At 38.9% G+C, this 26,565-nt stretch overlaps 1 protein-coding gene and 1 long non-coding RNA gene across 2 annotated transcripts; one reads left to right on the forward strand and one right to left on the reverse strand.

Annotated features, from left to right (window-relative positions):
• The first annotated feature begins 7,591 nt into the window (after window positions 1-7,591).
• LOC133877218 (uncharacterized) lies at window positions 7,592-10,194 on the forward strand. The gene is made up of 3 exons (XR_009901681.1): window positions 7,592-7,676; window positions 7,756-7,820; window positions 9,895-10,194. It is a non-coding gene; the product is annotated as an uncharacterized LOC133877218 (long non-coding RNA).
• Window positions 10,195-22,087: 11,893 nt separating this feature from the next.
• On the reverse strand, window positions 22,088-26,302 carry LOC133877450 (ruBisCO large subunit-binding protein subunit alpha). The gene is made up of 8 exons (XM_062315760.1): window positions 26,081-26,302; window positions 25,569-25,749; window positions 25,083-25,204; window positions 24,730-24,937; window positions 24,464-24,609; window positions 24,044-24,350; window positions 23,186-23,637; window positions 22,088-22,629 (listed from the first exon to the last, which is right to left on the reverse strand). Exons 1-8 carry the CDS (start codon window positions 26,132-26,134, stop codon window positions 22,342-22,344), a joined length of 1,758 nt encoding a protein of 585 aa, XP_062171744.1. The 5' UTR covers window positions 26,135-26,302; the 3' UTR covers window positions 22,088-22,341.
• Window positions 26,303-26,565: the final 263 nt, after the last annotated feature.

The raw sequence follows: 26,565 nt of genomic DNA on the forward strand, positions 1-26,565 counted from the left end.
ATTTTATTTAGAAAAAATAAAATAAAATGGAATGATAATTATTCTGATTCTATATATGCCATTATGACTAGTGTTTTCTATTATTAACTGATAACAAATGTGTTAACTTAAATATGTATATTGATATGCTGATATAATTTTGTAAAAGAAAATGCTAAAAGATTTGGTAGTTTGAAATCTATTAGGATAGAAAAGTCTCCTCGAGCTAAAATCATTTTACACTGACTTTTTCACTAAAGTTCATTGTTACACAAAATTCATAAATGTTAATATTTTTATTGGCTACATTCTGGTTAAAACAAAAACACTTTATGTAATGGTTGCAGGACAGTTTGTTTTTCAAATCTTCAGATATTTGAGAGTCAGTTTTCAAATTGGAATCTTCATACATAGAGACATTTACTGTTTACAAGCTTCTAGAAGATACCCATGAAGTGTCCATTGCAAAAACCAAGACAAATCAGCCGGTTCCTGTACATCCGGATAGGCCTTTGAAGGCATCCGGACGCCCAGCAGTGTCTTACAGATAAACATTGAAGACGTTCGGACGTCAAAGCAACACCGTCCGGACGCTCGGTCAATCAGTATTCAACAAGGAGTCTATTCTCAGAAGTCGACACTGTTTGGGAAGTTTCTGAAATCCTTCCGAACGACGAGGCAACACATCTGGACGATGTCCAGTCTCTGAAATTCGTCCAGACGACGAGGCAACACGTCCGGACGATATCCAGTAATTCAGATAACTCCAGATTTTCGTTCGAATGCGAAAAGGATTTCAGTAAAGACCGTCCGGATGCTCGGTCAAAACGTCCGGACGCAAACCTGATAAAGATTGAATTACGCAGTTTTGAAAGGATATCGTAGAAAACCGTCTAGATAAGGCTAACTTCCATCCGGACGCTCGACAGACAGAGTTCGATTTTCATCAGTTTTTGAGGTCTCTTGAAGCCTATAAATAAGGGGCTCTAGGTTTGTGTTTTGTACAGAATTCGGTGATAAATTCCATAGTGCTTAGAGAGGGTATTTAGGGAGATATTGAAGATCTGCTAGCTCTCTAGCCGTTGCCGGTATGTGCTCGTTGTTCGTGTGAAGTCTATCTTAGGGGTTGGCCCTAGGGTAAAGGAATCCATCAAAAATCCATTCAGGTGGAAGATCTGGTTGGGAAGCGTTTGTGTTGGGTTACAAGTCAGAGTTAAAGGTATGACTACTGCACAGGGTTATGTGAGTACGAGTGTCTTGTAACTAGCTTTGTTTTTGGATAGTGGATTTTCTGGGTTTGGCTGCCCCGAAGTGGTTTTTTCTCTTCATAGAATTTCCACTTCGTAACAAATATCTTGTCTTATTTAAATTCCGCATTTAAGATATTTGTTTGCACACAAACACACACACTTGGTTTAAATTAGAAGTCAATAAATTATTTTCAATAAAAATCCTGCATTTGTTTTTATTTTGAAAACTAAATTTTAAGAAAACAAGAGGGACAAAATAAGGGCTCATGTTACAAACATGATTTGTAGGAATTATGTTTTACTTACTGGGCCTTGGACTCATCATTTTCACTTGTAAAATTAATTAATTATATACATATATAGTTGTCATGAAGGAGAAAGAGTGTTACTAGCATTTAAACTTGGGGAAACCTCACAACAACCCTTTCGAGGAACTTCCACTTGTTTTGAAATGACCTCTATAAAGTTCAAAAACTCTCAATTTTATCACTCGATCTTCTAATTTGATGCAACGCCCTAGCAAAAGTAGGGAAATGACCTTTATGCCCCTAAAACTTTTATAAAATTTCAGATTAAAAATTAAAGAAAAAATAATTTTTTCTTTATTTTTTTATTTTTTATAAAAAAAAAAAAGAAAAAAAAGAAAAAAAAAAAAAAAGGCCTATTCTGGGTCACAATCAGACCCATAACTAGGCATGTTTAAACAGGGCGGTTATAATCGCCTTGTAACCACTTTTAAAAGCGATTATAAGAGTAAGCGGAGGTGGTTAATAACCGCTACCCTTATATATATATAGTTGTCTACCAACAGGGCCAACTAACGTCATTTTGGTATTTTAAATACCAATATGACGCCATTTATGCCTTTGTAAAATTGTAATTTTAATATATTAATTTTAGGCTTTTAGCTTTAGGTTTAGGGCAGTATCTCACAAATTCACATTCTCACTCACGCCCCACGCCTCACGGTTTCAGTTTCATACTTTAGGGTTTCAAAGTTCCACTCTCTGCCAAGTCTGCCATGCTGCGCTGCTTAGGCTGAACTGCCATGCTGTGGTGCTACCTTGTTGTTGTGCTGTCGTGCTACCATGTTGCGCCACTTAGGCTGAACCGCTGGTCACCAGACTCACCATTCCAGGTTTTCTTCAATATTTTTCTCAGCATCTATGCGTTTAGATTTTCTTGTTGATGGTCTCAACTCCCTACCTGTCACAGATCAGAAATGGGCTAGGGTAAAGATGGGATTTTGAAAAGAGGAATCGAGAAGAAGGAAGATGGAGTGGAAGTGAGTTGTCCGTGAAGTACGTGGCAGTTGGAGAAGTGAAGATTGAAGGGGTGAGATCCAGCTGGTTCTAAACAGTGCATTGGTAATCCTGGGTTAGCCGGGCTAAGTAAATAAAGGCCGGTTATACGGGCCAAGTTAAGGGGTAGTTGGGCTTTGTCCCTTCTATGTTATGTTTAATGGGCTATCGTTTTATTTGGGTTGTCTTGTAAGGGGAGGGCATATATATTGTCTCTAGGGTTGTTAGAAGGGTATCTCTTGGCATTGATTACTGCTACAGTGGAGGTTGGCTGCCTCGAATTGGCCATTACTGTATTTCCTTATTTCATCCCACCCCATTAATGATATTATCAGAAATTCTCCTCCATTACTGATCTTGTCAGTTCCTCTCCAGGCAGCTCCATCTCTGGGGAGGGTATCAAACCCAAAACGGTCAGACGAGAATTTCCCCGTTTCGAAGGGGATGATCAAGAGACATGGTGTTGCTGCGCCAAGCAATTCTTTGACATGTACAACACCCCGAACACCCAACGCCTCTCCATCTCAGCCTTCCACATGGATGGAAAAGCCTTGGTGTGGTTCCAAGAACTCAAGGCCGGAAATGAAGTCACATCCTGGACGGAATTTGTTCGGGCCATTCAAATCCGGTTTGGTCGGGGTCCCTACGACGACGCCATGGAGACACTCTCCAAGTTACAACAGAAAGGTTCATTGGACGATTATAAGAACCAATTCGATCTTCTAGCACTCAAAGTTCATCACCTACCCAATGAGCACATGCTCAGCTGTTTGTTGGGTGGACTTAAGAATGAAATCCGACTGCCGGTCCGGATGTTCAATCCCAAAACCTTGGTGGAGGCTTATTCCCTAGCTCGGATTCAGGAGGAATGTCTATCCAACCTCACTAAGGGCCTTAGACCGCAGTGGCGTTCGACGCCATTCTCTTCGTCTACTCGTAGCATGAGTTCCGAATTCCTGATTGGTGAGTTCAAGGGACCTCGATCCTGGACTAACCCCCTGCGTTAGAATCGGCCGACTACACCCTTCCCTGGGAGACACGGGTCCAACCCAACCAAGAGTCCTAATCCAAACCAAGCTCTGGTTCCGGTTCAAAAAATCACCCAAGCACAGATGGAGGACCGTCGCAAAAGGGGTCTCTGCTATTCTTGCGACGCAAAATGGACCCGAGGCCATGTTTGTGCGGTGCCTAAATTGTTCCTCATCGAGGCCATTCAGAAGGAGGAGGAAGGTGATACTGCCCGGACCGTCCCCACCGAGGAAGACCCTGGCGAATTCTTCTTAGAAGAATTCCTGGAAATCTCGTTGAATGCGATTACCCGGACACCAAATCTGAAGACCATGAGGATCGTCGGCTTTATTCGATTCCATCGAGTTGTTGTTCTTATTGACTCCGGGAGTACCCACAATTTTGTGGACTCCAAATTAGCAGCCTCCTTAGGTATCCATCCTCATCCCCACGATGGAATCAGGGTTCAAATTGCCAATGGCCAAGAGGTGGCCAGCCCCGGTCGTAGCAGGGAGGTGGAGGTTAAACTTCTGGGCATCGTTTTCAGAACGGATCTCTTCATCCTGCCATTGGCGGGTTGCGACGCAGTACTAGGTATTCAGTGTCTCCGAACCCTAGGGCCCATTCTCTGGGACTTCTCAACTCTCTCTATGCAGTTTACATGGGCCAGATCTCCTTGTGTGTTACAAGGCCTGAAGCAAGGGCCCTGTGTGGTTTTGGAGGGTTAAGAATCTCTTAAGCTTCCCAAGCATGAAAAGAAAGGGTTGCTTCTCCAATTGATGGGCCACTCTCTGGCAGAAGCCCAATTAGGCGCTAATGTCCAGTCCTGTCCTCCTCGCCCTACAGCAGAGATTCTCAAAGAATTTTTGGAGGTATTTCGCGAGCCCAAAGGACTTCCCCCTCCTTGGGCCCACGATCATGCTATTCCCTTGCAGGAGGGAGCCCAGCCCGTCTCAGTAAGGCCCTATAGATACCCGTATTTTTAGAAAGAAGAAATTAATGGGGTGGGATGAAATAAGAAAATACAGTAATGGCCAATTCGAGGCAGCCAACCTACACTGTAGCAGTAATCAATGCCAAGAGATACCCTTCTAACAACCCTAGAGACAATATATATGCCCTCCCCTTACAAGACAGCCCAAATAAAACGATAGCCCATTAAACATAACATAAAAGGGACAAAGCCCAACTACCCCTTAACTTGGCCCGTATAACCGGCCTTTATTTACTTAGCCCGGCTAGCCCAGGATTACCAACGCACCGTTTAGAACCAGCTGGATCGCACCCCTTCAGTCTTCACTTCTCCAACTGCAACGTACTTCACGGACAACTCACTTCCACTCCATCTTCCTTCTTCTCGATTCCTCCTTTTCAAAATCCCATCTTTACCCTAGCCCATTTCCGATCTGTGACAATACCTCCCCGATCAGAACACCTTGCCCTCAAGATGTGGGTAAGCGTCCCTCAACAGGTGGAACTCCTCCCAGGTGGCATCGTCGGCCAATTGGCCCTCCCACCGAACCAAGATCTTGATGAGGGGACGGTTATCCTTCGGTCGAGAACGGCGGCCCAGTACTTCGACGGGCTCTAGTTGGAGACCCATTTGGCGTTGACTGGTGGCAGCTTGGGTAGTGCTATAGCGATAGTTCCCAGTTTGAGCTTGAGTTGGGAAACGTGGAACACCGAGTGGATGCGGGCTTCCGGCTGCAGATCGAGCTCGTAGGCCAATTTTCCCACTCGGTGGACCACTCGGAATGGCCCATAAAACCTCTGTGAGAGCTTCAAGGCATGGTGGTGAGCCACTATGGTCTGTCAATAGGGCTGGAGTCGCAGGTAAACTTCTTGACCGACTTCAAATTCTCTCTCTGATCTATGTAAATCTGCATACTTTTTCATCCTTTGTTGGGCTTGCTTGATGTTGTGCTGGAGGAGACGGATGATTTGCTCTTGTTGCGGTGCACCTCCTCCATAGCTTCCACTCGAGTAGTTCCAACAACATAGCTGAGGAGTCTTGGTGGAGGAACGCCGTAGACTGCCTCGTAGGGCGTCATCCGAATGGTCGAGTGCCAGGAGGTGTTACACCAGTACTCTGCCCAAGGCAACCAATGGGTCCAGTCCTTGGGAGTGTCTTGTGTGCAACAACGCAGGTAATTTTCCAAGCTCTTGTTAACCACCTCAGTCTGCCCGTCGGTCTGTGGGTGGTAACTGGTGCTAAGATTTAGGGAAGTACCCTGCAATTGGAACAATTCCCTCCAAAACTGGCTGGTAAAGGTGGGGTCCCGGTCTGATACAATAGATTGGGGCATCCCATGTAGCTTGAAAACATGTTGTATGAAGAGATGAGCTACCTTGGCCGCCCTATAGGGATGAGATAGGGCCATGAAGTGACTGTATTTAGACAGCCTATCAACTACTACAAGGACTACTGATTGGCCTTGTGAGAGGGGTAGGCCTTCTATGAAATCCATAGTTATGTCAGTCCATATTCTTGTAGGCACTGGGAGAGGTTGTCAAAGCCCTGCTGGCCGAGTGTTTTCATGTTTGATCTGCTGGCACACATCGCACTCTCGGATGAATCGCTTGATCTCCTTCCTCATACCCTTCCAGTAAAAATCACGCCTTGCCCTTTGAAGGGTTTTGTCGTACCCCGAGTGCCCAGCCATAGGGTCGCTGTGGACAAATTGCAGCACCTGAGCCTTAATCCTAGGGGATTGCCCTAGCACAATCTTCTGTTTGTAAAGTAATATGCCATCCCGGACCGAGAACTTCCTAGCATCAAGCTCATTGCCTTGCCACTTCTCCCAAAGCTGTTGGAGTTCTGAATCAATAGTGTACTGCTGCTTCAGCTCCTCCACCCATTCAACTATGGGAATAGATAAGAGAGCTAGTGAGCCGTCTTCCTCCCAACCCTCTTTCATAGACAGGAACGAGGGCTTTGATACCAAAATGGTGCACGTCAATTATATAATGTAGGTTAATTGGTAAATTTAATGAGAGGAACTGAAAAGATCAGTAATGGAGGAGAATTTCTGATAATATCATTAATGGGGTGGGATGAAATAAGGAAATACAGTAATGGCCAATTCGAGGTAGCCAACCTCCACTGTAGCAGTAATCAATGCCAAGAGATACCCTTCTAACAACCCTAGAGACAATATATATGCCCTCCCCTTACAAGACAGCCCAAATAAAACGATAGCCCATTAAACATAACATAAAAGGGACAAAGCCCAACTACCCCTTAACTTGGCCCGTATAACCGGCCTTTATTTACTTAGCCCGGCTAGCCCAGGATTACCAACGCACCATTTAGAACAAGCTGGATCGCACCCCTTCAGTCTTCACTTCTCCAACTGCCACGTACTTCACGGACAACTCACTTCCACTCCATCTTCCTTCTTCTCGATTCCTCCTTTTCAAAATCCAATCTCTACCCTAGCCCATTTCCGATTTGTGACACTACCTCATGCCACACATGGTCTCATATCTCAAAGTGTAATGTCCAAGACATTTTATAGTAATTAAAATACGAAAACTGAGTAAATAATTGATTAAAATTAATTTAGTGTCATTAAAAATGTAAAGGAATATTTTTAGGTCCAAAGAAATAGAAAAGAAAAGGAAATTATAAAAGAAAATAAAATAAAAATGAAATTATAAAAGAAATTAGGAAATAAAATTGAAAAGAAAAGAAATTAGGAAATAAAATTATATATATATAAAAGGGGGCCTGATGGCCTTTAAATCATGGCCATACGGCCATTAAGAAAGCAATGGCCAAATGGCCATTAAAATAATAAAATTAAAAAAAATAAAAGAAAAAGAAAAGTCAAAAAAGTAAATGAAAAAAAAAAATAGAAGAGAGGTGCACGTGCACCTCCCTTCTCAAACAATTGGAAAGGCCAAATGGCCTTTCCAAAGCAGAGGCCGTGCGCCTCTGCTGTTAAAAGAAAAAGTAAAAAGTGGAAAAGGGGTCATCTGACCCGAGAGAAAAAGAAACATGAAGGGAGGATTTTTTTTCCTTAAGATTTTTCATACAAAAACCATGATCTACGAAGATCCAACCATCGAAACTCAAATCCGATTTCAGAAACGTGATCTACAAAACCCGATCTACGTTTCTACCGATTGGTTTGAAGTATTTTCGCAAACTCTTGGTCTTTGAGATTTTGGATTAAATCTAAAGATATATGAGTTTTGATTTTATGTGTACATAGGATTTGTTGTGAGGAGCTTGCTAAACACTCTCCAAGTGTTGGATTTACATTTGGTGGAATTTTTGGTGAGTTTCTTCAAACCCTAACTTTTTGGTATTTAATTCTAATTGAGTTTTTATGTGATTAACCCTTAGTAAAAGCTATTGGCTTAATAATAGTGTTTGGGGTAGTGTTTTATAAATTATGATTTAAAGTTTAGAAACACTAATTTGGGGTTTTAAGTGATTAAAATCTAGATCATTAAATTATGCTAATAAATTAGTAATTGTTATAAAAAGATTAATGAACATAATATTAAAGTTAATGATATTGAGAAAATGTTAGTGAGAAATTATTTAGATATTAGTGAATATAATTTTAGGGCTAATATTATTATAAAAGTGTTAGTGAAAATAATTCTCGGGTTAGTGAAATTTATTATGGGTTAGTAATTAATATTATGAATAAATAATTAAATAGTGATTTTAATATCTAACCCTTAGTAAATACTTTGGGTTAGTATTGTTTTAGTTTTAGCTAGTGTCTAGGATTTATAGGTAGACGTTTGGAACCCTTAAAATATTATGGATTTTCGATGGGTTAGCTCTTGAGGAATTTAAGAGCTAAATGTGAGTCCAATATTAGAAGTTGTCAATAATGTGCAATGTATTGTTTTTACAATGATGCATTGCATGGTTGTGTCTAAGAGACCTAGTGCTTAATATCTGCGAGCCAAGGTGAGTATTATACTCACTGAGAAACTATAATTTTTATGTATTATGAATTTGCAAAATATATAGATTGTTTTACAAACTTGAACCAACTGTATGTTGAATATATCTGTTTTGGATGATTTGAGTACTTTTGAGTATTTTGAAATTATGATGATGTTTTGAAGTATGGATATGATATGTGGAGTTTAGATGAATGGAGACAATATATGTTATGGTTGGGAGTTTTGAAAACTGTGATTGCAATGGAACATGAATATGATTTTAGAGTGGATTAAGTTATGCAAATTGTTTAAGAAATGACATGTTGAATTATTTATGTTTTTATAAAGAAAACATGTGTTAAAGGCATGATTCATGAAAAGAAATGTATATTATTTAAAGGCATAAGGCATAAGCATATGAACGCTAAACGTGCATCGAAGTGGGGTTTACAACCCACGGGAAACGGCAAGCCTTTAATCGGCAAGTAGTACCGAGTGCTACTTGGTTGATGTAAAACTCTAATCGGTGGATAGTACCGGGTGCTATTCGATCGATGTAAAACTTTAATCGGCGAGTAGTTCACTATTCGGTCAATGTAAAACTTTAATCGGCAAGTAGTACTGGGTGCTACTTGGTCGATGTAAAACTCTAATCGGCGGATAGTACCAGGTGCTATTCGGTTGATGTAAAACTTTAATCGGCGAGTAGTTTGCTATTCGGCCGATGTAAAACTTTAATCGGCAAGTAGTACCGGGTGCTACTTGGTCGATATAAAACTCTAATCGGCGGATAGTACCAGGTGCTATTCGGTCTATGTAAAACTTTAATCGGCTAGTAGTTTGCTATTCGGTCGATGTAAAACTTTAATCGGCAAGTAGTACCGGGTGTTACTTGGTCGATGTAAAACTCTAATCGGCGGATAGTATCGGGTGCTATTCGGTCGATGTACAACTTTAATCGGTGTGTAGTTCACTATTCTGTCGATGTAAAACTATAATCGGCGGGTAGTTCACTATCCGATCGATGTAAAACAAATAAACCTTGCATGAGCATGTATAGCATTATTTTTATGAGTGTGATGTTTTTATGTTATGAGTGGTTTTGCTAGACGTATTAGTATGCATAAGAGTCTCAATGGAAAAGAACTTATGTATATTTCTATCGGATGGTTGCATGATTTAAATGTCATTGTTCTCTATAACGAAACTTCTACGTATAATTTTAGCTGCCTAGTATGTTTAAATGTTTTCTATTAGTTGGTGTTTGCTATATCAGCTATGGGAGTTTTCAAACAAAGGTTTATAAAATTGGTGGCTGTTATAGTGTACGCATGACTAAAAAGGAAAAGTTGGTTCTTTGTGAAAACTCAGTGAATAGTATACCTCTGAGGTCTTAGTGTATTTACTTATGCTAAGACAGCGGGCTCATAATTCCACCTGTGCAGATACGGCAACCCCCGCAACTGTGCAGATGTTTATACTTTGGTTGCAGGTTTTACGGATATAGATATTGACAAGTCCACCTAGCATATGGGATGCTATGATTGGAGCATATCGCGACAGTCATAAGTCACGGACTCATGGGTAGTCCGTATTTTAGGGTATTTTATTTATGGCTCGTGTCCTACGTGGCACATGTATTTGTTGAGCCTGTATTTTGATACGTAATTAGTGTAATGTGTTTTGTAAGCCTTAAATAGATAGACTTGTAAATGGCTTTTGTTGTTGATAATAGTTATGTATTAGATATAATTCCGCTATTGATATGTGTTCCGATGTACATTGATATTTATATTCCGCTATGTTAGATTTAACTCTGAATATCAGGTACATGTACGTTATGTTGGCTGAGCGACAAGTAGTCGTGCCACTGTGAAGATCCGTTTGTATGTTTTCAAAAAAAAAAAAAAAAAAAACGAGTCGTCACACAAAGACTCAACCTTCTTAGTGTGTTTGGCAAATGCTTTGGAAAGAACAGAGTAGTGAGTTGTTAATTTTTAAATTATAAAAGGTGATAAATTTGATATAAAGTAAAAATTGTTTGTATAGAAAAGTGAAAAAGTTTTGTATTGTAGTTAATTTTTTATTTGAATAGTAATAAAAAAAAATTATTGATGTAATATAAAACGTGGAAAAAGTTAGAATGTTTTGATGTTGATTGTTATTGAAAAATTTAAAAATATAATAAAAAAATACCAAAACTCTCTCTCCCACTACTCTGGTCTGCTCACGGCTTTGCCAGACAACGCCTCTATTTCTCTACATCGGCGACCACTTCAGGTAAGGCCGTATGGGATTGAGGGTTTCTATAATCTCTTAGATCTTTGATTGATTTTTTTTTTTAATTTTTTTTTTATAATGGATGATTTTCCTTTTTACTAAAGCCATATGATTTGCTTAGATTTGTTTATTTAGTGATATAAGCCATTAGATTCCCTGTCATCAAATTATCAACATCCACTTTTAAATATGTTGGTGTTTTTTGCTTTTGTATTGATTTTAAAGCTGTAACGTACTAATGTTTGGATTTGTATTTATTTATTTGTTATAGATATTTTGGATTTTTATTTAGATTTGTAATGTTTTGGTTTTGGATTTATATTTGCTTATTTGGATTTGTAATGTTTTGGATTTGTATTTTTTATTTCTGGCCCAAAACCGGCCCAAAGATGAGTTTTATGCAAAAGATGAGTTTGTGGTTTCAAAAAAAAAAGAAAAAAAGAAAAGAAGCAAGCTACTTTTGACTGCGTTTTAGGTTAAGTACTAGCACCACGTGGAATATATGAGTGTTCCACCGGCCTGAATCAGTCAGGGCATTACAACCAATTTGGCAATCTGATGTGGTAAATTTGACACATGACAAGCTCGTTTGAACAAGCCCTAATCTCGTATGGATGAGATTTTTATTTATTCTGGGTATTATAGTTGTCGCCCATTTGGGAATTTTATTTTTTCAATCAACGTGTCCAACTTTTAAGTTATGGCATATGTGTCAATGACATGACACATTCAATATGGTGTGTGTTTGTGGAAGCTAGATAATTGGATGATTTTGACATGTGTTTTCTTTTTATTAGACACAATAGTTAAGTGTCTGATGGAGATCAAGGCATCGCTTTGAAGGATCTCATTCAAGTACCAATTGGGCCGGTTACGAGAGCACGAGCAAAGAAGTTCAAGGATGTACTCAACGGACTCATTCAAGAGTTATGGGCTCAAGCAAATTCGTGGAGGCCCAATGAGCATGATCCACGTGGGCAACAAAGAATCGTCACCTTGATTCAAGTTCTAGAAGGATCCGGTCAAAGCTAAGAATTGGCAAGAAATATTATTTTAGGTCTATTCTAGAAGGATCGGATTGCATGGCTATTCTAGGTGCCACTTTCTTTCCTTTTATGTTGTCTTTTGTTTCCTTCTATATGACTCTAGGCGTCCAGCTCTTCTTTCCCATTTTAGCGTCTTTTTTTTTAGGCAAGTAGGGATTTATTTTAGCTTTGATTAGGAGGGTGGGCGTCCAGCCTTTATTGCCTTATATATCTTGTGTGTTTTAGGAAGGTAAGGATTTCTTTCCTTACCCATTTTCGGCTTTAATTAGGTTTTCTATGTTAGGTTTTTTTCCTTGTAATGTTCAGCCCTTTAAATAGGTGCATAAGCAATGGAAAAGGGGACATTGATTATTCATAAAACTTGTGAGGTTTATTCTCTTTGGTTCTTTGAAGAACTACGCGAACTTATCGGGATTTCCCGTGGCGTTCATCTCCACTTATCAAACAGAGTTTCCACCACCGTTTGTGGCGTCTTCCTTATACCGATGTTCTTGTTTATCATAGACAACGGGTCGAGGTCTTCCATTCGAATCTGTCCATAAAACGATCTTGGGTTCCCTTTCGTTGTTGGGTCTCGTTATTCTTGACGAGGTTCACATCATTTGGTATTAGAGCATGGTTTCTAGTTCAGGTTTGCCTATCCTTTAACATCTTTCATTCCTGTGTTTCTTCTTTAGCCGTCCACATCATTTATCTCTTCTTAGCCGAATTTCCTTTACCCTATCTGTTCAATCTTTGTTTGTCTTGTTGATGTCTAAACTATTGGTCTGGTCTCACATCTCTTAGTTATTTCGAAATCTTATTTCATTATTCTCAAAAGCTAGTTGCTGATCATTAAAAAAAAAAAAAAAAAAAAAAATCACTATTCTGTGCTTCCAAAATTCCAAATTGCCATATTCCTTCTAATTCTAATCTGAAAATTTCCATATTCCTTGTGTTCAAATCTGAGATTCCTTGATTAGTTCTGGGTAAATTGTTGCTGGAAATTTTGAGTTGTTTGTTTAGTTTCAAAAGAACTGAAAGAGAATTATCGAGTGGAAAAAGGCAAAAGTGGTGAGAACATCAAAGGGTAAAAGCCATATTCTTTTGAGTGAAACACGAGTAAAGAGAGTGATCCACATTCTTGAGTGTAAACATGTAAGGGAGTGATTCGTGAGGTTCTTTTTTTTTTTCTAACCTTTGTTTTGCAGCAATCATGTCTCACGATAGTGGTAAGAGCATTGCCGAAGATGATACAAAATTGGCTGATCCGAAAGTGTTTATGGAGGCCATGATGAGTGAGATGAGGCGTGTGATGAAGATGGAGATGGAGCAGGTTCACAAACGGATAGATCAGATGGAGAATAGACATGAGGAGCAACCACAAAACGGTCATAATTTGCGTAGAAGGGAAAGAGTTCCACCGAGGGAGGAGGATGAAGAGCGTTATGGGTCTGGTTTTGATGAAGAAGAAGATCGGGATTCCATTGTTAACAATAGGAGACCTGGAGGAGGATTTAGAGAAGCTAGGAATCACGAAGATAACAACTTGGGTGGTATTAAGATGAAGATTCTGTCCTTTCAAGGTAGATCTAATCCTGAGGCATATCTTGAGTGGGAGAAGAAGATGGAGTTCGTGTTTGATTGCCATAACTACTTTGAGACAAAGAAGGTAAAATTAGCCGTGATTGAATTTTCTGAATATGCAATTACTTGGTGGGATCAGCTTGTGATAAACAGGAGGCAGAATAGAGAACGACCAATAGACACATGGGAGGAGATGAAAGTAGTGATGAGAAAGCGGTTCGTTCCAAGTTACTACTACCGAGAGTTGTACAAAAAGCTACAAGGTCTTAGACAAGGGAGTCAAAGCGTAGAGGATTACTACAAGGAGATGGAGATTGCTATGATCCGCGCTAATGTAGAGGAGGATCGGGAGGCTACAATGGCTAGATTTTTACTTGGCTTAAACCGGGAGATCCATGATAAGGTAGAGATGCAGCATTATGTGGAATTGGAAGATATGGTGCATATGGCTATCAAAGTGGAACAACAACTCAAGAGAGGGAGTGGGACACGTGCAGGCCATAACTCTAGTTCTACCTCTTGGAAATCGAGTCATGCCAAGCCGCTGGACAAGTCACAAATGCCCAAACCTGAGCCCAAGTCCGCGACCACCAGCCACGTTCCTCAAGGTAAAACCGAAGCCTCTACCTCTAGGAATCGTGATATTAAATGTTTTAGATGTCAAGGCAGGGGCCACATAGCAAGTCAATGTCCAAACAAGCAAGTCATGGTGTTGCAAGCCAATGGTGAAATTGTGACCGATGATGAAGATTCCAACACCGACGACATGCCGCCATTGGAGGATGTTTCCGAGGAGGAGTATTTAGCCCCTGATGCATTGACATTGGTGGTGAGGAGAGCATTGAGCTTGCAAGCAAAAGGAGTTGATGAAGTACAGCGGGAGAACATCTTTCACACTAGGTGCTACGTTAAAGACAAGGTATGTAGTGTGATTATTGATGGTGGTAGTTGTACTAATGTTGCAAGCACAATTATCGTGGAGAAATTGGGATTGCTCGTGGTAAAGCACCCTAGACCGTACAAGTTACAATGGCTAAATGATAGTGGTGAGATAAGGGTGAACAAGCAAGTGTTAGTTGCATTTCGAATCGGTAAATACAAAGATGAAGTGTTGTGTGATATAGTACCGATGCAGGTGGGACACTTATTGCTAGGGCGTCCATGGCAGTTCGATAGGCAAGTGAAGCATGATGGCTTTTCGAACAAGTACTCTTTTGTACTTAATCAACGATCAATCACTCTTGTACCATTGACACCGCAGCAAGAATACAAGGATCAAGTGAGATTACAAAAGGAGAGTGATCAAAAGAAAGAGAGTTAGCAAAAGAAAAAGAGTGAAAATCAGAGAGAGGCCGAGAAAAAGAAAATCAAAGTTTGGCCCTTGAGAGAAAATCAGAGAGAAAACAAAAGAATTTCTATGCAAAAGTGAGTGAGATCAAGCGAGCAATGTTTTCAAAACAGCCAATGATTGTACTTTTGTACAAAGAGGCACTTTTAAACACTAACGAACTTGACCTTGCTTTGCCTAGTTCTATTGTTTCTCTTTTGCAGGAGTACGACGATGTCTTCCCCGAGGAAACACCACATGGGTTACCTCCAATCCGAGGGATTGAACATCAAATTGATTTTGTTCCCGGTGCAACCATCCCAAACCGACCAGCTTATAGGAGCAATCCCGAGGAGACAAAGGAGCTTCAATGGCAGGTAAGTGAATTGTTGGAGAAATGAAACATGAGGGAGAGCATGAGCCCATGTGTGGTTCCGGTCTTACTTGTACCTAAGAAGGATAGGACGTGGAGAATGTGCGTTGATTGCCGAGCCATCAACAACATAACAGTAAAGTATCGTCATCCTATCCCACGCTTAGATGATATGTTTAGATGAGCTGCATGGTTCTTGCATATTTTCTAAGATTAATTTAAAAAGTGGTTATCATCAAATTAGGATAAAAGAAGGAGATGAATGGAAAACCGCCTTTAAAACAAAATATGGTTTGTATGAATGGTTAGTTATGCCTTTTGGTTTGACTAATGCTCCGAGCACCTTTATGAGACTTATGAACCATGTTTTGCGTGCATTTATAGGCAGATTTGTTGTTGTCTATTTTGATGATATACTCATTTATAGCAAAAACATAGACGATCATGTAGTACATTTGAAATCCGTTTTAGATGTGCTAAGGAAAGAAAGGTTGTTTGCTAATTTAAAGAAGTGCACCTTTTACACCGATAAGCTTGTATTTTTGGGATTTGTTGTTAGTGCACAAGGTATACTGGTTGATGAAGAGAAGGTACGTGCAATCCAAGATTGGCCGAGCCCCACAAGTGTAGGTAATGTTCGTAGTTTTCATGGACTTGCTAGTTTCTACCGGCGGTTCGTGAAGGACTTCAGTAGCTTAGCCGCACCGCTTACCGAAGTGATCAAGAAGAACGTTGGATTTCGGTGGGGAGAAGAACAAGAGAAAGCATTTCAATTAATCAAAGAGAAGCTGACTAACGCGCCTTTTTTGTTTTTACCTAACTTTTCTAAAATGTTTGAAATGGAATGTGATGCTTCAAGTATTGGAATAGGCGCCGTTCTTATGCAAGAAGGACGACCAATTGCTTACTTCAGCGAGAAACTCAGCAGGGCAGCCTTAAACTACCCAACTTATGACAAGGAGTTGTATGCATTGGTTCGGGCTTTAGAGACAACACTATCTATGGCCTAAGGAGTTCGTGATTCACACCGATCATGAGTCCTTGAAACACTTGAAGGGCCAACACAAGCTAAGCAAAAGGCATGTGCGATGGGTGGAGTTCATAGAGACGTTTCCATACGTCATTCGGTACAAGCAAGGTAAGGAGAATGTAGTCGCCGATGCAATTTCTCGCAGGTATGCCTTACTCTCCACACCTGATGTAAAATTGCTTGGTTTTGAACACATTAAAGAATTATATGCTGAAGACCACGAATTTTGTGAGGAATATAGAGCTTGTGAGAAAATCTCCTCTGGTAAGTTCTTTAGGCTTGATGGATTCCTATTTCGAGAAAATAAGCTATGCGTGCCTAACTATTCTATGAGAGAGTTATTAGTGCAGGAATCACATGGTGGGGGATTAATGGGACATTTTGGAGTTGCAAAGACTTTAGCTATTTTGCAGGAACACTTCTATTGGCCTCACATGAAACGAGATGTCGAACGGATTTGTGGTAGATGTGTCACATGTAGGCAAGCTAAATCCAAAGTGCAGCCCAACGGTTTGTATACTCCTTTACCAATTCCTAGTGAGCCTTGGATTGATATTTCAATGGATTTTGTGTTAGGATTGCCTAGGACTAAACGTGGAAGAGATTCAATTTTTGTGGTCATGGATAGATTTTCTAAAATTGCACATTTTATTCCATGTCACAAAACAGATGACGCTTCGCATGTTGCTGATTTGTTCTTTAGAGAGATTGTGAGATTACATGGCATGTCTAAGACAATTGTTTCGGATAGAGATGCTAAGTTCTTGAGCTATTTTTGGAAGACTTTGTGGTGTAAGCTAGGTATTAAGCTATTGTTTTCCACTACTTGTCATCCACAAACTGATGGTCAAACTGAAGTAGTAAATAGAACTTCGTCTACTCTATTGAGGGCAATCATTAGAAAGAACATCAAAACATGGGAAGAATGTTTACCAAATGTTGAGTTTGCATATAATAGAGCTGTTCATTCTGCTACCAAATTTTCGCCATTTGAAATTGTGTATGGGTTTAATCCTTTAACTCCATTGGATTTATCTCCTTTAACTTTGACGAAGCACATTAATTTAGATGGCAAAAAGAAAGCTGACTTTGTGAAGCAGATTCATGAGAAAGCAAGACTCAACATTGAGTGAAGAACGGAGCAATATGCCACACAAGCCAACAAGGGACGTCGCAAGCTGGTTTTTGAACCCGGAGATTGGGTTTGGCTGCATATGAGAAAAGAAAGATTCCTGGCGAAAAGACGTTCCAAATTGCTCCCAAGAGGAGATGGTCCTTTCCAAGTCCTCGAGCGTATCAATGACAACGCTTACAAGCTAGATTTACCTGGTGAGTACAATGTAAGTGCCACTTTTAATGTTACTGATTTGAGTCCTTTTGATGTAGGTGATGATTTGAGGGCAAATCCTTTTCAAGAGGAGGGGAATGATGGAGATCAAGGCACCGCTTCGAAGGATCTCATTCAAGTACCAATTGGGCCGGTTACAAGAGCACAAGCAAAGAAGTTCAAGGATGTACTCAACGAACTCATTCAAGAGTTATGGGCTCAAGCGAATTCGTGGAGGCCCAATGAGCATGATCCACGTGGGCAACAAAGAATCGTCACCTTGATTCAAGTTCTAGAAGGATCCGGTCAAGGCTAAGAATTGGCAAGAAATATTTTGGGTCTATTCTAGAAGGATTGGATTGCATGGCTATTCTAGGCGCCACTTTCTTTCCTTTTATGTTGTCTTTTGTTTCCTTCTATATGACTCTAGGCGTCCAGCTCTTCTTTCCTATTTTAGCGTATTTTTTTTTAGGCAAGTAGGGATTTATTTTAGCTTTGATTAGGAGGGTGGGTGTCTAGCCTTTATTGCCTTATATATCTTGTGTGTTTTAGGAAGGTAAGAATTTCTTTCCTTACCCATTTTCGGCTTTAATTAGGTTTTCTATATTAGGTTTTTTTCCTTGTAATGTTTAGCCCTTTAAATAGGTGCATAAGCAATGGAAAATGGGACATTGATTATTCATAAAACTTGTGAGGTTTATTCTCTTTGGTTCTTTGAAGAACTACGCGAACTTATCGTGATTTCCCGTGGCGTTCATCTCGACTTATCAAACGGAGTTTCCACAACCGTTTGTGGCGTCTTCCTTATACCGAGGTTCTTGTTTGTCATAAACAATGGGCCGAGGTCTTCCATTCGAATCTGTCCATAGAACGATCTTGGGTTCCCTTTCGTTGTTGGGTCTCGTTATTCTTGACGAGGTTCACATCAGTGTCACTTATCATTGTAAAAAAGTTAAGGAAAAGGGGAAAAAAAAAAAGAAAAAAAAAAGAAAAAAAAAAAAAAAGAAAAAAAGAAAAAAAGAGTAAGTTATTTTAAAACCATGTGAATCTTAAGAAATGATTTGATAACTTTTAAATAATTTAAAAAAACAATTTGATAAAAGATTAAAGACCACTGGGGCATTTTTCCCTTAATAATTGACTGAACTTAGTTCAAGTGTATAAAGAAATGAACAATATAGCGTCCCGAGAAACAAACGGTTGAAAATGATTCAAAACAGAAAGATAAATTAAAGGGAAAAATCATAGTTAACCTCTATATTTTCATCTAATTTGAATTTAGTTTTCAGGTTTTTAATTTTAATAATAAGATCTTTCAATTTTGCTCAAATTTTAAATTAGTCCCTTTATCACTTTACCGTCAAAGTTAACGATTTTCTATTTGTCATATACATATCTCATTTGACATAATAGAGTCTATCTCAACATCATATCTAGAAATTACGACAACAAATAAGGCTTTGGTCTTCTTATTTATTTTTTATTTTTCTTTGATGATTTTACGCTTAATGATATGACATTGATATTAGGTGTAGATATGAACGATAGCGTGTCACTTGAGATACACGTAACATATGAGAAACTATTCATTTTGATAGAAAAGTGATAAAAATGACCTATTTAAAATTAAGACAATTTAATTACTATATTTTTGAAATTAGAAACTCAGACGAAATTCAAATCAAATAAAAACTTATGAGCTAAATATGATTTTTCCTTAAATTAAAGTATTGATATAAATACTAAAAGAATAGCTTTTCACGATTTAAAGAAGTGTCACGCCAGTTTTATAGAAGGTTCATACCAATAAAGGTCAATATTCCTTTCCAATATTAAGAGCTTCCTTTGCTTAAGATTCTCTTTAAAGAAAGCATTTACAAGGACGAATCATTATATTTGCGGCTTCATATATATATACATATATATATTCTTTTTATTACTTTGTAATAATGATGTTTTTTTTTCTAAAGGTGAATCCATACATATTTTTTACAAAGTGAACTTACACGCAAAAAAAAAAAAAAAAGCATTACTGTAGAGAATATTCTCTCTCTCTCTCTCTCTCTCTATATATATATATATATATATATTATGACGTATTATAAATATTTTAGCACTATGATGCCTTTACATGCTTGAATATTATACAAATGAAACTACTATTGACCTTCTTATTTATTTATTTAGTAAATTGTTATACTATAGTCATATAACTGAAATGACTTGGTAATGAAAATCAATCTTTAGTAAGGACTTATAAAAATAAAAAAAAATAAAAAATTAAGGATAAAATTTTACTGCCACGTCATCTCAATCATATAAGAGTTTAACAATGTTCCGTTTGTTTTAACATAAAATGTTTTTCATCGTAAAATATTTTTGAAGAAATAATTTTTTGAAAAAAATAATTTTCCAAAAAATACTTTCCCACATTTGGCTCGTACAGAAAAATCACAAACAGCATAAAATGGAATCTGACGACGTCTGGCCGTTGTCGCCAAATTCCGAAATCTTGTCTATCGGAATCTAGCAAAATTGCCAGATTCTGGTAGAAATTTCCAGATTCTGGCCAAACTGGTTGGAATTTGGTTGTATTGGTCAAATTCTGGCCATTCCGACAGAAACTTTCAGATTTTGGCCGGAATCTAGAAAAAACGATCAGAATCCGGCTGTACCAACCAGAATCTGGTCGCCGAATTTCGGCCAGTGCTGCTAGATTTGGCAATTCGATACTAAAATTCAGCAATCTTCAGCGGTAGAGTTGGGTTACCAAGAAACTCTAGTACCCAACGGTAGCGGATTCCCACAAACGTGCGTGCATGAATGAAGAATTTAAATCTAGAAAACGATTTACGGTTTTTAAAACCATAAATTATTTTTCAAAAATTAAAGAAGATTTTACGACCAAACTAAAAATAATTTCTGTTAACTATTATTTTCATCTCCCACCAAACATCGAAAAAATGCTGAAAACATTTTTCAGAAAGCATTTTACGCTGAAACAAACGGAGCATAAATTGAAACCATCGATAGATAGTTTAACACATAAAATAAAGACGAAAATCATATTTTGACACCTTAAAAGTTTCAAAGTTTGGCATGATGCGGAGGAATATTAGAGTGAAAGAATAATAATATTGGTTAGGCCAAAGAAGTGTGAAAGCATATTACTTGAACGGATGCGAGCAGAGCTCAAAACTGGCATGTAGTTTTTGGTCAGGAAGTAGCTGAAAGCTTTACTTACAATTAAGAAGCATAATTTTGAGTATATCTTTGGACGAGTGTGATCCGAAAAATAAGTGGCATAATAATGTGAATATTTTTGATAAAGAAAGAATTGAATGATGAAGGCATATTAATTTCCTCGGAATTTAGAAAGGTGTGATCACCGTATATCATTCTTGCAATGGTCTTCTTATTTAATACCCAACGCCAACAAACACGCTTGCCGTGTTGGGAACATGTTGGTGCGCGTGCGTGCGTGGCAGTAGGAAAACGCTTGGAATTGAAAGTAGTACACGCTTAATACAAAAATGTATTATTGGATTTTTATTTTTGTCATTTACAAGATTAACCCTACCTACCCCACCTCGATCAATATCGACTATACAAACAAAACCAAGATTGGAATGCTATACAAGTCATATTCGACTGCTTTTAATTCATCAAATTATCGTACAAATTAATATGTGCGTTTCACGCTCTCGCTCAACGCAAATACTTACTTGTTTATGTATTTCTATGTTTTATACAAATCATCTTCAAGTGGATTCTCAAAATTCTTTTTCTTTCTTAGAATTGCCAATTATGGATGAGGATGGGGTTGTCTGAGTCTCAAGATGGGTTGGGATTCAGAGACCTCGAAAGTTTAACCAAGGTTATGTAGGCAACAAAATAAGGTTCGTTGGAGATTGTTGCATAATTCAAACTCATTTGGTGGCAATGATATTTAAAGAGAAATATATCTGCATGGCACTATATTGGAATCAAAATTGGGTAATAGGTCATCTTATGCATGGAGAAGTATATGAAATACCAGTGATCCCCTAAAACCACAAGATAGAGCTTCAATTAAAATCTGGCAAGACAAATGGTTGCCAACTCCCACATCTTATATGGTCCAATCACCTAGGCGGATCCTTATAATGATTAGATTCATTAATTCCACTTCTTTAATTAGGTCCAAAACTGGGCTTCTCAAAAATATAGAAACTGGGCCACAAAAAACTGGGCTTCTTCAAATATGAAAACTTGGCCTCTCAAAAATATGAAAAATAACAAAATTCTGGCCCAAAATTTGACTGTCCAATATCTTCATCTCGGCCCAGCCCATCAGACATTACCTACCGCCACCGTAACCAATATGTCGGTGACAGTCGATGACGGAAATGGAAGTTCGCGGTAAAAGTCAGTGAAATTACCGACTTTACAATCTCCATTGTGCCCAAAAGTGGGCGGATCTGGATGGAGTTCCCATCCTTTTTGCCTTTCAACTTACTAAGAAGAAAGATAAGAGGGAGGGCATAATGTAAAGGCTTCTTATCCTCTCTTTTTTCTCTTGTGAAGGCACGAACACGAACACCATTTGTGATTAAACAAAAAATATACACATACATTTCATTTCCTACGTATCTTCTATATCCCCATCCAACTAACCATGTTTCAGATTTTAATTTGTAGAACTTGACGTGAGTCCAACAAATTCAATGATAAATTTAAAAATGTAAGAATATTATGGCAATGACCAGTGAAAATGCTAGGCTTCCCTGAGGTATTACAGACGGCCGTACAACTGAAAAGGCAATCAATTAATACGACAATATTCTAAATCCATACAAAAAAACAGGTCAATTACTAGTTGAAATTACAATGTCCTCTTAACTCACCGCAATAAAACCTCTCTTTATACCTAAAATCCTAAACGGTATAGAAGCGCCTCAAGATCACACAGCAAGTCCTTGCGGAGGAGCACCCATGGGTGTCTTTGGTTTAGGCTTTTCCACAACAATGGCCTGAGTGGTCAACACCATTCCTGCAACTGAAGCCGAATTTTGCAATGCACATCGTGTAACCTTTGCTGGGTCAATAACTCCAGCCTGCACCAAGTTCTCATACACGTCTGTCATAGCGTTGTAACCAACTTCCCACTCGCTGTTTTTTATCTTTTCCACAACCACCTCACCTTCAATTCCAGCATTTTGCGCTATCAGTGATGCTGGTGCGACCAGTGCCTACAACACAAACACATTGTCCATAAAAAAGAACCACAGAAAGTGCTTATTCATTATGAATCTCACAGTTACACAGCAGAGAATATGCCAACTGACCTAAATGATCCATCCAACAAACCCATTACCGCTTCTTGGACCATGGCAGATTTTAAGGGGCCCGTCCCAAGGTTTTAGGGCACCCTTTTGGACTAGGATTTTGTGGCTTTTCAAGGGTGTTTCAAGCTATAAAAAGCATGTACTACCTTGCAACCTGTTTGGTTACAATCTTTCTGCCTGCATTCACTAAGCAGCTTAGGATTCTTTTAGACGGATTTGGAGAAGCAACCCAACTACCCTTCTAAAAGAAACTGCAGCGTATCACTCTTAAAAGCTGAAACCCTACTAAACTGGCCCTTACCACAGACAAACTCCAATAATGACTTTCAGAAACAAGTGAAACACATCCCCTACATTTAGACACCTAGACTAGTATTAAATTGTAAATTAGCAGTAGCCTCCAGCAGATGTGGTAGTTTTATGTCAAATTCCCAACAGGCAAATATGATATAGTTCTTACCTTCTGCACAATATCAGCACCTAACCGCTCATCTGGGTCTTCAAGCTTGTCCTTAATGGAAGGAACGTGAGTTGAAAGATGAACCAATGCAGCACCACCACCAGGCACAATCCCTTCCTCTATGGCAGCAAAAGTGGCATTCTTGGCATCTTCAATACGTAGCTTCCGGTCCTCAAGCTCAGTTTCTGTTGCAGCGCCCACCTTTATAACAGCTACACCGCCAGACAATTTGGCAATTCTCTCAGCTAGTTTTTCTGAGTCATAAACTGAATCTGTCTCTGCCAATTCCTTCTTCAACTGTGCAATCCTTGCTTGTAACTCATCCTTTGATGCAGCATCTGCAATAATGGTGGTCGAGTCCTTGGTGATGGTTACCTTCCTAGCCAGACCAAGCTGCTCGACTGAGGCATTCTCAATAAGCAGACCCAGATCACTAGCTTGGAACTCAGCTCCTGAAATCGAAAAAAAAAACAAAAGCAGAAATTGGCACAGCCAAGTAACATAATTATGTAGTGAAAGAAGTGTTTGGGCATCTACCATACATAAAGAACAAGTTACTACAATATGGCATCCAACTTCCCTCTGAGTCATATTGTATGAAAAGACTTTAAAATAAATCCATTCCGTGTCAAGGTCTTTTCAGATCACGAAACTTATTCTTACCTTACTCACAATCTCATATTAGGGAAAGTTATCACTCTGTGTGTGTGTGTTTGTGTGCGAGAGGGGGAGAGAGAGGGGTGCCATAAAATATCTGACGGAAAATAGGTAAACTAAATGTTGCCGACAGATATCAATAATATAAAGCAAGCAAAATGCTTAGAACCAAAACATTTCATTCCAATGAAATTTAAATACCTGTCAAAATGGCAATATCTTGAAGGAGGGCTTTTCTCCTCTCACCAAAACCAGGAGCTTTAATGGCAGCAACATTGAGAATGCCTCGCAGCTTATTTACAACAAGGGTAGCCAAGGCCTCCCCAGTGACATCTTCAGCAATTATAAGTAATGGGGCTCTCAATTGAGTGGTCTTCTCTAACAGGGGAATTATGTCCTTTATTGCTGATATCTTCTGATCCGTAACCAAGACTCTTGCATTCTCAAATTCAGCAATCAATTTCTCAGGGTTTGTAACAAATTGGGGGGAGATATAACCTCTGTCAATCTGACAGTAAGGAATTACCAAAGATGAGCCTAAAACGATCAAAAGCATGATCATGCACTACATGAACCAAAAAAAAAAAAAAATCACCCTTGACTCTAAAGAAACACACTAACCTCCATTCCTTCCTCCACTTCAACAGTTGTCTCAAAAGAGGATGACGACTCAATGGACAACACACCATCTGGCCCGACCTTGTCAATTGCATCCGCAATCATAGTGCCAATAAGCTCATCATTCCCCGCAGATATGGTAGCAACAGCTGGAAAGCAATCCCAATAGGAACAACCAGAATTAGAACCAAATTCATAGAAGTGAAAGAATTGTTAATTGGGCACAGAAAATCTGATATTGTAGCGAACCCAACAAAGACCCTCAATACCTTTGATATCATCGCGACCTTTGACAGGCCTAGCCTTCTTCTCCAACTCTTCTACCAAGCCTTGTACAGTTTTATCAATACCCCTCTTTATTGAGACCGGATTCGCACCAGAAGTGACATTTAAAAGACCCAATTTAATGATTTCCCGAGCAAGAACTGATGCAGTGGTTGTCCCATCACCAGCGGAGTCATTAGTTTTACTTGCAACCTACCACCCACAACCAAAACAGATTTATACATTACACCAAAACCAAGACAGCATTTCAATGACAATTGTACAAAAAAGTTACCGTAGGAAGAAAATCTAAAACAAAAATTCTAGGACAAAAATATGTTAAAGAAGAAGATTCAACCTCCCTAATGAGAGCTGCACCAGCATTTTCCATAGCATCAGGGAGCTCAATAGCTCGAGCAATTGTGACTCCATCGTTTACTACTTTAGGACTTCCAAATTCATCCAACACAACATTCCTCCCTTCAAAATACAAAAGGAAACACACCAATAAGCTCAATTTATGTGTCGTTAATCCAAACTGCATTGTGCAGTTTCCATAAACAAGAAAACTCTTTTAAAAATGAACCTGAGGAAAAAAAAAAATTAACAACAGAATAGATAATTGCTAGAGGCGCAAATTACATTAAACCTCATTGAATTAGTCTCAAGTTTAATCCCCAGAATTACAGGAGCTCACTTGCATATAGATGATGATAATGATAAATGACTACAAGTCATAAAATGCTAATCCGCTGAAGCTTCGCATAATGGTTTGAAATGCATTAAAAAATCATAAACAACAACTGCATATAACAACAATGGCAACAGCAGAACAAGAAGTTACCCCTAGGACCAAGAGTAAGCCCAACAGCATCGGCAAGCTTATCAATTCCGGACTGGAGTGCAGACCTTGAATTCTGGTCAAATGCAATATCCTTTGCGGCAGCCCTCACAGCAAATCGGCTGCGCGGTTGCCTGAAATTCAGTCTGTTACTTTGCTGATGATCACCTCTCCTCCTCAAGCTCTGTCACATTGTAAACGTAGATTATTTCATGTATTTGAATAGAGAAACCAATCTATAGCTCACCAACTGGAACTAAAAAGATTGCAACGGAGATGGAACCATTGGGATTCACACATCAATGAAAATTTCAAAAAAAAAAAAAAAAGATTATTTAACCCGAAAATGCACAACAAAATAAGAGGACCCAGAAGATAAACCCTCGCAATTTGCCTTCATTTTCCCTCATTTCCATCGAGAACCAAATGAAAATAAATTGTCTTCTAACCGAACAAGAAATAAACAACATGCTAAAACCTAAACAAAAGAGCCGATCAGGCAGATAGAAAAGTACCTGCTTGGGAGAGCAGAGAATGGATGCGGTTGAAATAGCGTTAGTTGACGCCATCTTTCAGAAAGCGAAGCTAGGGTTTTTGGGTTGTGGGTTAGTGAGGAAGTGCACAAGCGTGTGGATAAGGAGGCAACAAGGCAGCGTTGGTCTTAGGGTTTAGTTTTATTGGACGAGAGGAGATTCTAGAAGCTTCGTCCAGTTCCAGAACCGTAGAGAGGCTTGGTTCGGGGGCCCAAACAGCTTTGCAGCGTGTGCGCACTCGTGCGCTTGTAGATATGTTTTTCCCTTAAAAGTAGATTTTTTTTTTTTTTTTTTTTTTTTTTTTTTGGATATTCTTAAAGAAAGATATATTTAATAGAAAATAGAAAAAATTTTAAAGCACCATTACATTGCCCGTATATTTTTAAATATTAACACACTTGCACATACACACTATATTACAAACGATTTGTGCGCTTGCGAATTAATTAAAATTTGCACAACAAGTT

The sequence above is a fragment of the Alnus glutinosa genome, chromosome 9, assembly GCF_958979055.1.
Source record: "Alnus glutinosa chromosome 9, dhAlnGlut1.1, whole genome shotgun sequence".
In the NCBI taxonomy this organism is placed as follows: domain Eukaryota; kingdom Viridiplantae; phylum Streptophyta; class Magnoliopsida; order Fagales; family Betulaceae; genus Alnus; species Alnus glutinosa.

Excerpts from the sequence above, each read along its gene's own strand:
- LOC133877450 (XM_062315760.1), bottom strand. The coding sequence starts at position 26,134 with ATGGCGTCAACTAACGCTATTTCAACCGCATCCATTCTCTGCTCTCCC. Across the intron at positions 25,205-25,568 it reads GCTTACTCTTGGTCCTAGGG|GGAGGAATGTTGTGTTGGAT; the intron begins GTAACTTCTTGT and ends TGTATTTTGAAG. Across the intron at positions 22,630-23,185 it reads GTGCTGATATTGTGCAGAAG|GCACTGGTCGCACCAGCATC; the intron begins GTAAGAACTATA and ends TTTGTGTTGTAG.